A 14,953-nucleotide genomic window follows, 5' to 3' on the forward strand; every position below is an offset into this window, starting at 1 on the left:
TAATCTCAGCCAGGGAGTGCCTGTGTGACTCTGTGACTGTGTGCATGCGTGAGTGTGAATGTGTTTGCACATGCATGTGTGTGAGCAGCTCTGGCAATGTCACAGAGCGGAGAGGAGCAAGTTCGAGAGAGAGAGAGAGAAATCAGAACAGAGAGAGAGAAAAAGGGCCGACAGACAAGGATAGAGGGATGAGAGAGAGAGAGAGAGAGAAAAAAACTAGAGGTAGAAAGAGAAAGAGGATGAAAATATATACTGAGGCTGAAAGCAGAGGAGAAGTGTCAGATGGCATGGTTAGATAAGGAAGCATAATAAAGGGTGAGCCAGAGAGACAAAGAGAGAGATAGAGATAAAATAGAAAGAGATGGATTCCAGATAAAAGAGAAACTGATAGGCAGAGGGAGAGACATAAAAGCAGAGAGCAGGAGCTGAGAGTAGGAAGGAGGATTCCCACTCCGAACTGAGCTCTAAATGGACGGTTTAGGCACCAACCGTGCCAGACATGAGGCCAGCTCACAGGTCCAGAGCAGACACATGGAGCAGCAGTTCCTTCTCTGAGCCTATGACTATAGCCCACTATGAGTTTTACCAACATCAGCTGTTTAAGGTTAGTCATAAACTAAGGTTTGTTTCTGTAAACGTTTAAAAATGTATCTTTGTTACCCCAAGGACTTATGGAACAATCTCTAGGTATTTTGTTCTTCAGGTAAGACTGTAAACTGATCACTCCTGGAGCTGATCCTAGTTTAATTTGGGTGAAGGCAGGGTTCACCCTGGACAGGTTGTCAGATTATCGCAGGACTGACACCTAAGACAACTATTCATGCTCACATTCACACCTACGGGTAATTTAGAGTCACCAATTAAGCTAAGCTGCATGTCTTTGGACTGTGGGAGGAAGCCGGAGAACCCAGAGAGAACCCACGCTGACACGGGGAGAACATGCAAACTCCACACAGAGAAGGGCCGACCAGCCCGGGTTCGAACCTCTCTTGCTATGAGGCGAGAGTAAGCCGTGTGAAACTTATGGATGTTATAGACTCTTGGCTTTATGAATCAAAGCAGAGACACAAGTATGGGGCAATTTCTTGGCACTTGAGGACAGTGGTGGATCTAGAAAGGGGTGGCAAGAGGGTGGCATGGAGACTTTAAGGGGTGGCAGAAATCGATGCTAATTTAATCTCAAGCAATCACAAATGAAGATATTTTAAATCAAAAACATTACATTAATGTGGCAAATGAGTAAGGTATTGAATAGAAATATTAAAAGGTAGCATTAGAAATCAATAAATTCAAATATTCAGACTTTATCAATGAAAGAATAATATTTTCGGAGATGCTTGATGCATCACTCGGACATCCGTTTTTAAACATTTTTTTATTAGATTTACTAAAACTGGGGTGTCAGCTGGTGCGGCAAGGCACGTTTTAAGTGTGGCAGCTGCCTCCCTTTGGACCCGCCACAGCTGGTGTATCTGTGTGTGACTGATTTTTGATAATACTGTGACCACTGGTGTTGGTGCAGTGATATTGCACCTGCAGCGCCGCTGTAAAAGCCGGAATTCAACTCCTAATGAAGTAGGTGTTGTGTGGGCTGGTGTCAGTTATAGCCAATCAAATCAGTTCCTCTCATTCCCATTAAAAACAGAACATTATAGTGCACTCACAGAGGACAGAGTGCACTGAAAGGAAACTGAAGTCCTTGTCTGGGACACACTGTGCTGCAGGCACAAATATAGGGCACCCTAAATATGCCACCGAGGGCCAATGATTTTTTTTTTTAAGGATAAATTGATATTTCTGGGGATGCAGAATCATCTACCACTGAGTTTTGATCTAACTTGTGCATCAACATGTCTCTGCAATCACTGAATATCAATGCAATTTTGTTCACATCATTGATTTATTCATTATACAACTTAAAAGAACGTTATGTTACGTTATGTGTGAGCCGATCAGAGTACCGATCCGATTAGGAATGCGCTGATACCACTTTGTTCAGACCAATACAGAGTACACATAGAAGTATTTAATAATACCATTATAGTTCTAACCATTACTTTAAAATCATGTTTTATTTTCCTCAGATGTTCCTCACTTTCTAACTGGAACAAATTAAATATACAAAATGATGCTGTTGTCAAATGTTGACATTTTGACAACATTGTGCTTTCCTGATACAAATTGAGCATGGTTACTTGCAGTAGAGATGTTAATAATTAACCATTTTACCGTGCTTTCAAAAATATTAAATAAAAAACCTTTTAAGAGCGCCAGAGTTGTAGCTAACTTCGGGGTTAACCCCTTCACTTTAATCAGTAGCAAGCTGACAAGCAAGACATAGGAACTTCAGTTGGGTTTTAAAGGGGTTCATTCATTCAACAACAAATAAACTGTACACACACTGCACTGCAATGTCCACAGCTAAAGCGCTGCTGTCATCTTCATACTCACAACTACACACACACGCTATCTCTTTCGACCGAACACTTGCTAACGTTACGTTGTTACGCCAGGCTTGCAATACAATGGCGGAAACCCTGACAGAGCACGCCAGGCAGAAACACAGCTGACAACCTTACAGCTAAACTAATTGATGCGATGGAGACTAAAGTGTCTGCTTGTGTCCACGACAATGCACACAACATTGGGGCTGCTAACTCTCCAGGACTTGAACTCCGTGAACTGGAAACTGCCAGTTTTGATGGATTAAACCTGTTCTTTGCAGCATCTTTGCAGCTGGGCGGCTTATTTGGCTCAACTGAGCCAGGGATCGAAGCACCAATCTTCCGATTGGTGGACGACCCGCTCTACCTCTAAGCCACAGCCGCCCAATACGGAGGCATGGGCCTTCATGATGTTGTATGTCCGTCAATATGTGTTCATCCCTTGGTAGGTGACGGCTTAAGGGAACCTGTGTAATAGCCTGTACTGAGCTTAATTTGGATGAAAGCAACAGTTTCTTTTGGTTGGCGACATCTCTAAAGCACATCAGGACCCCAAAACATCATCCAATGGTTCATCACTGCTTTCTTTGTCAGACTGTGATTTTGGAAGTCCATTAGTGCTCGAGTTGGCAGAGAAAAAATTAAACTGCAGCACCAAATTTACTGGATACCGAATACTACTGCGCTCCCCTTGCCTTTTAGGCACGAGAAATGTAGACAGAAATTACCCAACAGGCTGGTAACCTGCTTGAATAAATCTAAAACTCTGCCAGTGAAAGGTCTTCACACTTGATCTGCTATGGCAGGAAATTAAGGTCCATTATGTTGAGGTATCAGAATAATGAGGCTGTGCTCAAGCATTTCTATAAACACAGTATTACGTTATCAGTGGAGACTGCAGTGACAGCCTGTTTTTTGTGTAAACCTCAATTTATTTCTCAACCAGTTGTCAAAATGATGTGTTGGTACACATAATTACCTGTGTCCATCTTTCCATCCTGAGCAGCGGGTCCTTCTGGTATTACACTCTTCACTTGCAGGAACTCATCGGGCTCGTCACCTCCGATGATCGTGAATCCAAATCCCATGTTGCTCTTCTGCAGGGCTGTAGACAGGAAGTTCCCCTTCAGCTGGGTTGGGTCCCTCGTAAACAATGGCTTCTCTGAAGGGACAGAAGGTATTGAATTATGATATTTTAGATATTCTTGATATCTAGAAACCATGCGCATTTGTTTGGTCACATTATGTTTGCTTGGAATTAAAGTTTGACATGATATTTTCAGTGCTGAATGAACGTATTGTACATTTTTTCTGAACACAAAAGCAGCAATAAAGACACATTTGCCTTAATTCCTGATTCATCGAAGAAGTGCAGTCTCACTCAGATGAAGCCGTACATTATGTGCTGGTCTAGTACGTCCTCATACTCAGACTAGACCACTACGGGCCTCAGGGCGAGCATGTTCTCTGTCCCCCGCACTGCCAGCAATCTCCATTCGACCCTGTACATTGTGACATTGTGCATCTGCCCCTTCAAATACTCATGAAACTGCCCGTTCTATGAGAGATGCGTTAGGAAAATGATGGAAAAAAATGTACAATGTTCAATATAAACAATCTGTACAACAGGGAGGATATACAATAAATAAAATGTATCAGCATCCAGGCTTTAGGGGTCCTTGATGGCCAGAAGATGAAGGCCATTTGCCTGCGTGTCGTTCCTGCAGTCTTTGCATTTTCTTTTTTTTTTTGCAATCTGTAAGTGTGACAACATGTTTTGAGTTAAGAACTGCACATACTCTAGTATTCAAAGTGTACCTCTGTATATAGTGGGTAGTGGTAGAGCGGAGAGTCCCTGGCTCTGCATCTGCCTCTGTTGCTCCAGGCGTCTCTTGGCTTCCAGGACTGGGTTCTCAAACTGAGTCCTTCGATTGATATGACTGAAATTACAACGCATCATTACAAAAAGGGGGAAAAGGATCATTCAAAGCGCCAAGCCAGAAATACCAATACCACAATGTAGTTCTGCATTCAGAATTCTACCAACGTTAAGAGGTATTTTCAACAAAATGCACTTGAGAACAAAAAGTGTTCTTTCAGAACACTGCTGCCTTTTAGTGTGTTGAATGATTGACGAGTTGAAACTCCATTGAGTAGTATTTTTTAGTCACGTTGAGTCAAATGACTCCCTGCTAAGAGAAAGGGTTGCTAGTCCTGCTAATCCCACTGAGAATCAGCAGTCCAGCGCTACAGCTCTCTGTCCAATAATAGCTGCTTTCAGCTCATTGTTTTCATGCATACTGTGATATGAGTCCCTTTAGCTCTAAACGTCTACACATTTAAGATGGTTGGTAGCTGCTCTAGCTCACAAAAGCCATGTGTACGATATCTGGTCAACGCAGACTGCAGCAAACCCAAACTAAAGTTCTGGTGAAGTGTTATAAACACAAACTTTTCAAGAGTTGTCAACCTAAACTAGAGATAAAATGCCAGTGGATATTTAACAGCTTATGCTTCTGCTGGAAGTAATTTCAGGCAGGTGTGTTTGCTAACATGATCTCCATAATATCTTGATAAGCTGCGCTGACCTGGTATGAAGTCTATATGCTGCCTCAATCTGAAAAAAAACTACAGGTTTAAATGTTGTGGTGGGTCAAGATAGTGGCAACTCTAATTACTAAATTTACTTTGGGCTAGTTTGAAATATAGCAATACATAAAATCTTAAGATTTTTGTCTTGCATTTAAAGTGTTATTCCAAAGTAATTTGTAATGTATGATGTTGTAAGAAATGTAAATAATAAGAGGCAAGATTCCAAAACTATAACTGTTACTTTGTTAGCTTCAAATGCAGCTAAGTGGGTTTGGTCTAGAACTAAATTGAATGTACTTCCAAATTAAACAGCACTAAACCAATACAGTTTGTTTGTGACGCTACACATTCAATGATTGTGACTTAGAGATCTCTTGATAGTCCATACAGAATTTCACTGTATGGTTAAATGAGCAGTAAGACATTACAAATAAATGAGAATTAAGTCATTTATAATTCATAACGAGGCGTTGTAAACCATAGAAATGCATTTCCTGTTTTACTACAGAGAAGACGAGTTAACCCAAGTCAACAGAGAGACTTACTCTACATAGTAGCTGCCGTAGATAGGATCATCGATCTTCTCCCAGCCATAGGGCAGCTCTGTGGAGAAGGGAGAAAACAGACATGGGAAATGAAGCCAGTTGATGCTGAGAGCAGGAGAAGGAATGTAGACTAAATTGAACCACTGAAGGGAGACAACATGAATCTCAGGCCTCACAGCTAGACGCTCCCAAAGTGCTCTTTTAATAGACAGACAACACTTCGATCTGCAGAGGTGGCTTCTTCATGGAGACACAAACCACAACACAGGCATCAACACAAAGCAGGGCAGGAGGAAAAGAACACTTAAATCGTTTGACACATCTCATTCTGCCTTATCTTTCTCTCAGTCTTCTCTTTTTGTCGTGTGCCATGAATCGTTTCAATTCAATGGATTTTGTATGGCCCAAAATCACAAATCACAAATTTGCCTCAGAGGGCTTAACAATCTGTACACATGCCCTTTAAGGCCCAATACCTCCTTCACCATACTACTTTGTGTCCCCCTTTTTTTTGTTTTTTTCCCCCACCCACTCGTTTCCGCCTTGGATGGCTTCCATGGCTGACGTGTTAATTGTCTCCTCCTCTCACTCCTCTGGATCTCTGTTCCCTCCTCACTTCATCCATCCCTTTGCTGCTTTAGCTTTCGTCTCTCCATCATAAAAGATCTGGGTCAAGGCAATGCAAAAATTCCAGCACTCTATGCCCTATTATTCTAACCTTTCACTGACACTTACACACCACAGTGTACTGTAATGAGCTCCCTCTGTCATTGTATACACGATTCAGGTTGTTTCGGTTTTCAGCTTTAAATTTCAGTTTTAAATGTCCCTAAGACATTAGCAACACAACAAGGGGATTGACCTTGCACTATAAGGCTCTAACTTATAATACAAAAGTATACAAACACGCCCACAACAGTCCCTCTAACTCGTCCCCTCCCGAACAGACATATACTTGATACACAGCACTTCAGATTAGCATTCATCAGCAAGCGTTCTTGAAAGGTTGATCTTACTCCCTCAAATTAATTCATCCTCATGTCTTGTATAAAAGAGTCGTATTCATTAAATTCATGACTATGTCCATGGATGGCTGTTTTTCACAGGGAAATAAAGCAAACTGGATGAGAGTGGAAGAATACTAGTGTCATACAGATTGAAAAAGATGACATGTACACAGAAAAGACACAAGAGCTGACAACCTTGATGGTAGAAAAGGAGGTTTAGGTGAGGATAATAAAAACAGTGAGTGAGAATAGGGTGTGTGAAAGGATGTGTTGGGCATTGAATTTGTATGGAAAAGTGTGTGAATGTGGAGACATGTGGGGTGGGGAGTTTAGGGTGTTTAGAGTGTGATGCTTCCGTTTCTAACCTCCGGCTGGCTCAAGGCAATGCCATAACTAATGGCAACACTACTAATGCTAGACATCAAACCTCAATATCAACCCAAATAGGTTTGTAGTGGTGATTATCAAAAGTACCAAGTGTTTCTATTAAATGCCTGGCCAAATTTATAATCTTGTTTAACTTATTTTTACAGTTTTATGAGGTACTTCCTGATTTAAATCAAAATTATTATCGAAAGAAAGATCTAATTTGGTTCTAATTATAGGGAAAATAAGAACATCCTTGAGACAAACTACCATTCACACCATATATTTAAGTGAATATTTACTTGGCATGAGAAAATACCCCGATGAAAACTGGTTTGTCATATTTGTATATTACAGACCCGTAAAAGAAACCATTTACAGCATGTTTATATTTCTCCAAGAAAAGTATTGAAAATCTGAGCCAAACTCACGTATTGAACTAGCAAAAGCATAGAAACACCCGACCCTTTTCCCACAAACACACACACACACACACACACACACACACACACACACACACACACACACACACACACACACACCCTCAGCTCTATTTTTACAATAATTTGGTCTGCGTGACACTGAGACTGTGGCATCATTCCCTCACGCTGTAATGCAATTACGAACAGATTTGTGATCTTGATATCAATAATCCATGTGCGAATGTGTGTGTCCTGGCTGCTGAGCATGCTGACTGTGCAGCCCAAGGTGAAATGCTGCAATTATCTTTGGTCTGCTTTACTGTTTGCTCAAACCACCTGCACTGCACTGCCATTACCTCAAAAGACCCTTCTCCTCCTCGAGGCATTAAAGTCGGATGGATTCACACTTAAAACCACCTTAAATTCCCTCCCACTGTCCATGAGCCACCTTAAATGTCGGCCTAACTCATCCACTACTCGCTTGCCCTCCTCCTAAAGTGAAAAGGGAGACAGTTTCCATGGAAACCACCAGTGGAAGTCTATTTTTTTTTTCTCGCCTGAGCTGAGGGCTCTGTCTGTCTTGTCTCTATTTCCTGCTGCTGAAATATGTAGAGAGTTTGTGTGTGTGTGTGTGTTTATGCATTGATGGGAGTCTATATTTGTAGTATGCGTGTGTGTGTGTGTGTGTGTGTGTATTAGATAGCTGAACTGTGTTTGCGTGTCTGAATGAGTGTAACCGTCATCATCTTTGACACTAAATCAAACACCTCGTCATGCGTCTGTGTATTATAGGAGCACCGAGGGGCTTGCTTGTGCGTTTGGTTGCTTGGTTGTGTGTATGTGTATTAGTGCCTCCCTTGACATGAAGTCTAATTGTGATTCCTCTGCATTAGATGACTCATCTACCCTCTCACACTCTGTGACCAACAGGCAGCCAGGAACAGATACAATGAACTCATCTGACTCACAAAACTCCCAACTCAAAAAACTTCTGATATAAAATAAATACATCTGAATTCATACTGAAACTAATGATTGAGTGAATTTATCAATGAATCGATAAATCGTTTAGTCTAAAAAACCATATATATATATATATATATATATATATATATTTATTTATTTCTGTTATCATAGAAGACTCATTGACAGGAGACACTGGAGCACATGCATCTTTGCCATCTTTGCCTTATCGTAGACATAGAGTCTACAGCCACGCTACTGGCTATGTGAAGCTGTGCTAATTGCTAATATGGTCAAAATCACAATGCTAATATGCTAATGTTTATCATGTTCGTATCTTAGTTCATCATGTCAGTATGCTAATATTTGCTAATAAACACTAACAGAAAGTTAGTTAACAAACAATGTTATTCATTTTGAGAGTATTTGGTCATAAACCTACATTAAGATTTTGACCCGATAATGGTGCTATGACGTCACCAAACCTTTGAATTTGTATTAATATATCGACTAATCGCAGCTCTAACTCTGACTACAACTCTGTGTTGTGTTTTTGTGTTTTCACTGCCACAATAACAATGTGTCAGCTTTGAATCTAAATCTACAAAACATAGATAAGAAATAAAAAAAGAACTATCAAGACATAAACGAAGAGAAAGAGCGACCAGGAACATGAGAGTAAAGGGGTGTTAAAAAACACAGACCTAGACACAGCTCTGGCCCAAACATGAGAGAGTGTATTAACAGTGATGCAACTCAGAGGTAACATTTTACGAGTCCATCACTGTCAGTGGATGCATGCGCTTCAACTCTCCTCATATGCAAAACTCTCTCCATCACTATTCGTCTCTTTCCTGCTCTTTTCAGGCTCAGCGTCGTTACTTCCTCTAACTTCTTTTCTTTTCACTATCTCAGTCTAGTCAAATTCCTTAAGTCTCTATTCTATATCTAGATATATTTTTTGTCCATTGGTTAAAGACGAAGTTTTGACATGGAATTCCTGCCTCTAAATAAGCATGAGCAGCATATTTTCGTCAACGGCGCTGAGATTACTTTGAAACCGGCATTGGGTGTGCATATCAAAGGCAGAATTGAAACCAACACTTGCTGTGATGTGAAGCTTGTCCCGCTCTGTTCTTGCCTCTTCTGAGTGAGAGAGGAGATATCTGCTTGTGTTACGTAACAAAAGAGATGCCTGACAAAAAGACTGCAAGGCGAACCAGATCTGTGGTGACAAGCCTTTGAACTCTGCGAGTCAACCTCAGCATAAAGATACAACACAATGCACACAAAAGTTGCACATTTGCGCAAACACATCAACACAGACAAGCTTCTCTTTAAATGTACCCAAAAGTGAGGGGAAAGAGAATAGTCAATGAGGATGCTTAAGAAAAGTGGAGCAAAAAGACCAGAAGTGCAGGAGATGGAAGCAACAGAAAGGGAATAACAAGAGGGAAGATGCAAATTGCATTGCTGCATGCATTGCTGAAATATTGTTCGTAAGTCTGCTTCTTGCCCGAGGCTGTGCGACTCTGCAAAATCCTCCGGGCATATGGGCAGTTAAAACAGCGCCACCTCTTCCTGCTGTTCCCTCCCCACACTTATTTCTTATTTACTCTCCTTGCAGAATCTGACATCCTTGCTCCCATGCATATTTCATCATTCAAAAACTACATGTCCATTAACGTGGGCAAAAATGGAAAATTGCCTTTAAATTGTCAATTGGTGCACAGCAAACATGCAGAAAGTGCAAAAATCTGAGCAGTCCATAAGAAAGAGCTACAGGACACCAGTGTGCTCATTAAAGAAAATATTAACAGGATGAGTAATGTAGAGCAGCATGCTGGATTAAACTACTGTATATCCTTCTGTCATGCTGAGCTGTTAATGCTGAAAAAGAATAATTCCTGGCAACTAAAACTGTTTCTGGAAGGCGTAAATTCAAAGGTGCTGTGAGAGGATGGGATGTGTCATCCAGGACCCATACAAACATTCTGCTAACATCTTTTAATTCAAAATCCACTGCCAGTGGTGATCGCTTAAGCTTCCTTTAACCACTGCTTCCCCAAAGATAGGAGGAGGCTTCACACAGTAGAAAAACTGGACAAAAAGAAAGACAGACAGACAGACAGACAGACAGACAGACAGACAGACAGACAGACAGACAGACAGACGGGGAAATTATGGATATTTTGGCCCCTTTCACAAACATTGCTGAAGCTACTTCCTTTCCCTCTCCCTCTCAGGGCACAGATCTGCATTGCAAGGAAATAAAAAAAGATAATTTAATGTGGTCAATCTCACACTACAAGTGTGATATGTGACATATCTCATTTTTGTCAGACATGAAGACTAGACTATGGACTAATCTAAGTTTTCAAAATACTAACTGGCTACTTTTTACGGACAGCCCGCAATTTACAGGTTCTGTTCAGAAAACCTAATTCACAATACATAAACATTTGTAATAATGCAAATATAATCAAATCTTGGAACATAACCAGACTCTACGATATGTCACATGGTTCACTCTATAAGCCTAGACAGCGATGGTGACTGTATATTTGATCAACCCTTGTGGTATAAATGTCTGTAAAAGGTTCTCAATTGTCATTTTTGATTGGTTATGAGGCGATAGTTTTAAAACCTATAAACACAGAATTGATCACTGACAGAAACAACACAAAACACAAAACAAGTGAAAACAGTTGGCGTCTAAACATCACCGGCGTTGGTGAAAACCGATCTTTGCTCTGCCAGGACAAAGCTGAAGCACGTCAGCCATGTTTGTGAAAAGGGTTTGTGAATTAAAAACAGTAGTGTGTGTGTGTGTGTGTGTGTGTAGAGAGTGAGAACCAGTTTGTACAGAGCTGAGCGGTGTTATTAGAATTCCAGTCACAGTTAGGCCTTTTACTGGGCAAAGGGAGAGAGTGAGAGACCGAGAATGGGAGAGAGAAAAAAGAGAGAGAGGAGGAAAATTGAAGGGAGGAAGATTGAGAGGCAGAGAGAGAGAGAGGAAGACGTGAGGCGAAGGAGTGCAGGGGAGAACGGAGGAGGGAGAAAATTGAAGAGGTGGAGAACAGAGGAAAGGTAGAGAAGGTATTGATTCAGATCTTGCTCTGGTGAATCACATCACAGCCTAATTCGCTGAACGATGGCTGTGACAGCAGCAGGGATGTAAGTTCATCTCATTGTTATATATCTGATCCCACTGAACCACAGGAACTCCATTTTATTATGTTTGACCTCAGTGCTGGATATTCATTGTATGAAACCACTGTTCTTAATCTTAGCCTCAGAAACAACTTAACACACCTTTGCATCCCATGATTTAAAACAAACCTTAAAAGACAGTTGACACGCTGAACTGCATTTTATTGTCAACAACTTCAACAAAAAGACCAAAACAATGAATTGATCCTACATGCAAGTACTGCGTGCATATCCTACGCCTGACATAGCTTACTCCCCTGTGCCAGAGACTACCCTTGCTGTCCAAAAACTATTAAAAACACATAAATGAGTCACTAAGTCCCACGTACATCCCCTTCTTGCTGTAAACACTCGCTGATGCAAGTGGGACCCTGTTAGATATAGCCACAAGCCCGATAAATCTGAGGGATGATGAACAGCTTAGAAAAGAATAAAAACAATCTCTGCCACACAAAATAGCATGTTTTATTCAGAATACTGTTTCTCTAATCTTTGTTTTGGAGATTCACCTCATCAGACCTCTAAATCTGTGAGAGGAAAATCGCTCTTTGGTTCATCAGTTGCTCATGGGCAGACGAAAGGAGAGAACTTAAGTAGACACTGCTTCTTTTCAAGTGGTCACATACACGAAGTTTACTTATTCGCGTCATTCGAGCTAGACGCGCCAGAGACGAGTGGTGGTTTATCTCCATGGAGCCATTTATTTCCACCACCAACCATGGAAGTAATAACCACCGTTTCTGCTCTGTACTTGTTGTGGAAGTCCCAGATATCCCGGGAAACTAAACGGCATCTTGTCTGAGTTCATAACATCATCCGGGGGCGCTCAGTGAATTTCATCGAGGTGTATTCACTGTATCTAGCAAGTCACATGTCAGCTGGTTTACTACAGCTGTATGAACCCAAAATAACCAATTTAGCTGTGATTTAAATGCAATAAACGGACAAAAAGGGATGCCGAAAAAACTACAGAATGATGCCGATTTATAAAAAGTTTGAATTCATGTACTGTTAGTTGTTTTTTTTGACAAGCAAATTAAAATGCTTGCTTTCTCAATGAAGCTCAGAACCATTGGTGCAAGGCGTTGCTAACATTGTATCCTCCATTTCTGATTCAACAATGGACGTTGGCTATCTTGAATACGCAAATGAGGTGAATTTCGCATCATTCATGTCAGTTCCCCAAGATGCCTAGAGACCCAAAGTCTCCGCTGCTCAGCTGCATGGCAGAAGTCTTGCCAGTTCCTGCGTCGACGATCCGGCCGACTCCAGCTCCAAGTGTCCTGTTGGCGTTGCGGCCGACTCGTGTCCCTGTTCCTGCTGGGCCGCAGTTTCCCCCAGTTCCTGTTGCTGCTGGGCAGCAGCAACCCCCTGTTCCAGCTGCCGCCGATCCACAATTCCAGGCCCCCTAGACCCAGTCTCCAGAGCCCCAGGCCCAGAGACCCAGTCGCCAGAAGGCCGACCTCCAGAGGAACTTTGGCAACCTGGTCATCCTCATGCCCGTCCTCCATCCGGAGCAACTCCGTCAGTCTCTTCGTCATCTGGAGCAACTCTGTCAGCCTGGTCATCCTTCTGCCCGTTTGGTCGCCCTCCAGAGGGGTTCTGCCTGTCTGAGGTTCTCTGCTTCACCCCTGTCCAGCCCCCCCCCCCCCCCCCCCGTTCTACAGCTCCCTAGCCACTTTGTTGGATCTTTGTTTTGATTTAGTTTGTTTCCTGATATATTTTGACATTCCCTGCCTCTTGTGTCCTGTGGTAGTTTGACTTCCTGTCTTTGTGGTTTTTCCCTCCTTCTTTCTGTGATCATCAGTGTCGTATTAGTCGTCAGCCTTGCTCTGTTTTCAGGGTGCCCTCGTGTCTGCCCACCTGTGTCTTGTTGTCTGATTAGTTTCTCATGTATTTATAGTCCTGTCTTTGGTCTGCTGGTTGTTGTTTCGTCTGCTATGTTTCTGTTAGTATCCCTTGAGCACATGTCCGATTTACCTGGTCCTGTTTCGTGTCGTTTTGTCTGTTGGATTGTCAGTTGCTCATTTTTGGACTCACCTGCTTAGTAAGTTTTGTTTTGATTATTTGTTGATTAAAAGCACAGTGTATCATCCTATACCTTCCCAAAACCTGTGTAGAATGGTGGGACTGACTTCAGACTAACAAACAAATCAAACAGTATTTTGTGCTATTTTTCTTGAGGAGGGAAAACTCGGTGGAACAGTTAGTCAGGAACAGACAAGAAGGTACACAGACAGCAGACAATGCACTGATGACACACTCCCACAAACGGCGGAAGATGAGCTTGACTCAGATGAACACAAACCTAAAGTTATAAAACAACAGAGCAAACAGGTAAACAGGTCGTCGAGACTCACCGTCTTCTCTGCATTCTTCTGGTGGCTTTGCTTTCTTTGCAAGCCGAGGATCCAGCCACGATGTGGTTTTGGTGTTGTGACTGGCAATAAGGAGAGAAAAGGGGCAAACAGAGGTCAGAGAAAGACGCGATAAAAGGAAGAAATGAGTGCAAAGTATCGCTCTACGTGTGTGCATGTGTGTACAGGGTCAAAGAGAAACAAGGGGAATTCTAAGGTAAAATTAATGGCAATTAATCTACTAACCAGCCCTCAGCCACAAATTAGTAAGGCTGAGAAAAAAGGGCAAAAATGTGTATGACTGTGTGTGTGTGCGTGTATATCCAGGATGTCTGATTAATAGCATTACATTACATCGATTATTCAACACAGAGGAGCAGTGCTAGAAAAGTTTACACAGCCGGCCTTACGTATACCAAGTAGGTGCACGTTGTGATAGAGATGCAACAATACTGATACTGATTGGATATCGGTGACTCAAAATGCTGGTTTGCTGACAATGGGCCAATAGGATGTGGGATACCATAAATGAAATGTCAAAATGTATTTAGGTAGGATATTTTCTCATTACTCTATGAAGTAGACCTCCCCCTTCTCGGTGTAGGCCATCTCCCAGTTGTCAGGCAGAGGACCAAGCTCTTCCTCATCTAAGTCTGGAACTTTGGCGGGGGATTTAGAGGGAGATTTTGGGGCCTCCTCTTCTTCGGTGGGGGGCTCGACAGAGGCTGGGGCCTGGCTGGATGTTTCTACAGCAACTTCCCCAGAGGCATCTGTGCTCTTGTCCTCATGTTCACTGGACTCTGGAGCAAATCACACACACACACACAGTTATGCTCACATGCTCTGTGCACACATGCAGTGCACACTACACACGCCATGCATGATGAGTCAGAGCCAAGCCACTGCAGAGCTAAGAACCCCCAGGAGAGAGAAAAGAGAGAGAGAGAGAGAGATGTGGTCTGGGGACAATGAGCATGAGGAGAGAACAACATGGGGATGTCAGAAATGGAGAAAAAGGGACAGACAGAAACTTCAGGGGTCAGA

At 42.2% G+C, this 14,953-nt stretch overlaps 1 protein-coding gene across 1 annotated transcript in view; it reads right to left on the reverse strand.

Annotated features, from left to right (window-relative positions):
• The window catches only part of magi2b (membrane associated guanylate kinase, WW and PDZ domain containing 2b), a gene marked incomplete at both ends in the record, with an annotated part of 71,457 nt that overhangs the window by 17,670 nt on the left and 38,834 nt on the right, over positions 1-14,953 (reverse strand). The window contains 5 exons of the mRNA XM_079163240.1: positions 3,424-3,606; positions 4,263-4,384; positions 5,582-5,639; positions 13,913-13,992; positions 14,481-14,709. Coding sequence (XP_079019366.1) covers positions 3,424-3,606; positions 4,263-4,384; positions 5,582-5,639; positions 13,913-13,992; positions 14,481-14,709 — 672 coding nt within the window. The remainder of the gene's footprint in view (positions 1-3,423; positions 3,607-4,262; positions 4,385-5,581; positions 5,640-13,912; positions 13,993-14,480; positions 14,710-14,953) is intronic.

Source organism: Pholis gunnellus (genome assembly GCF_910591455.1).
Source record: "Pholis gunnellus genome assembly, chromosome: 7".
In the NCBI taxonomy this organism is placed as follows: domain Eukaryota; kingdom Metazoa; phylum Chordata; class Actinopteri; order Perciformes; family Pholidae; genus Pholis; species Pholis gunnellus.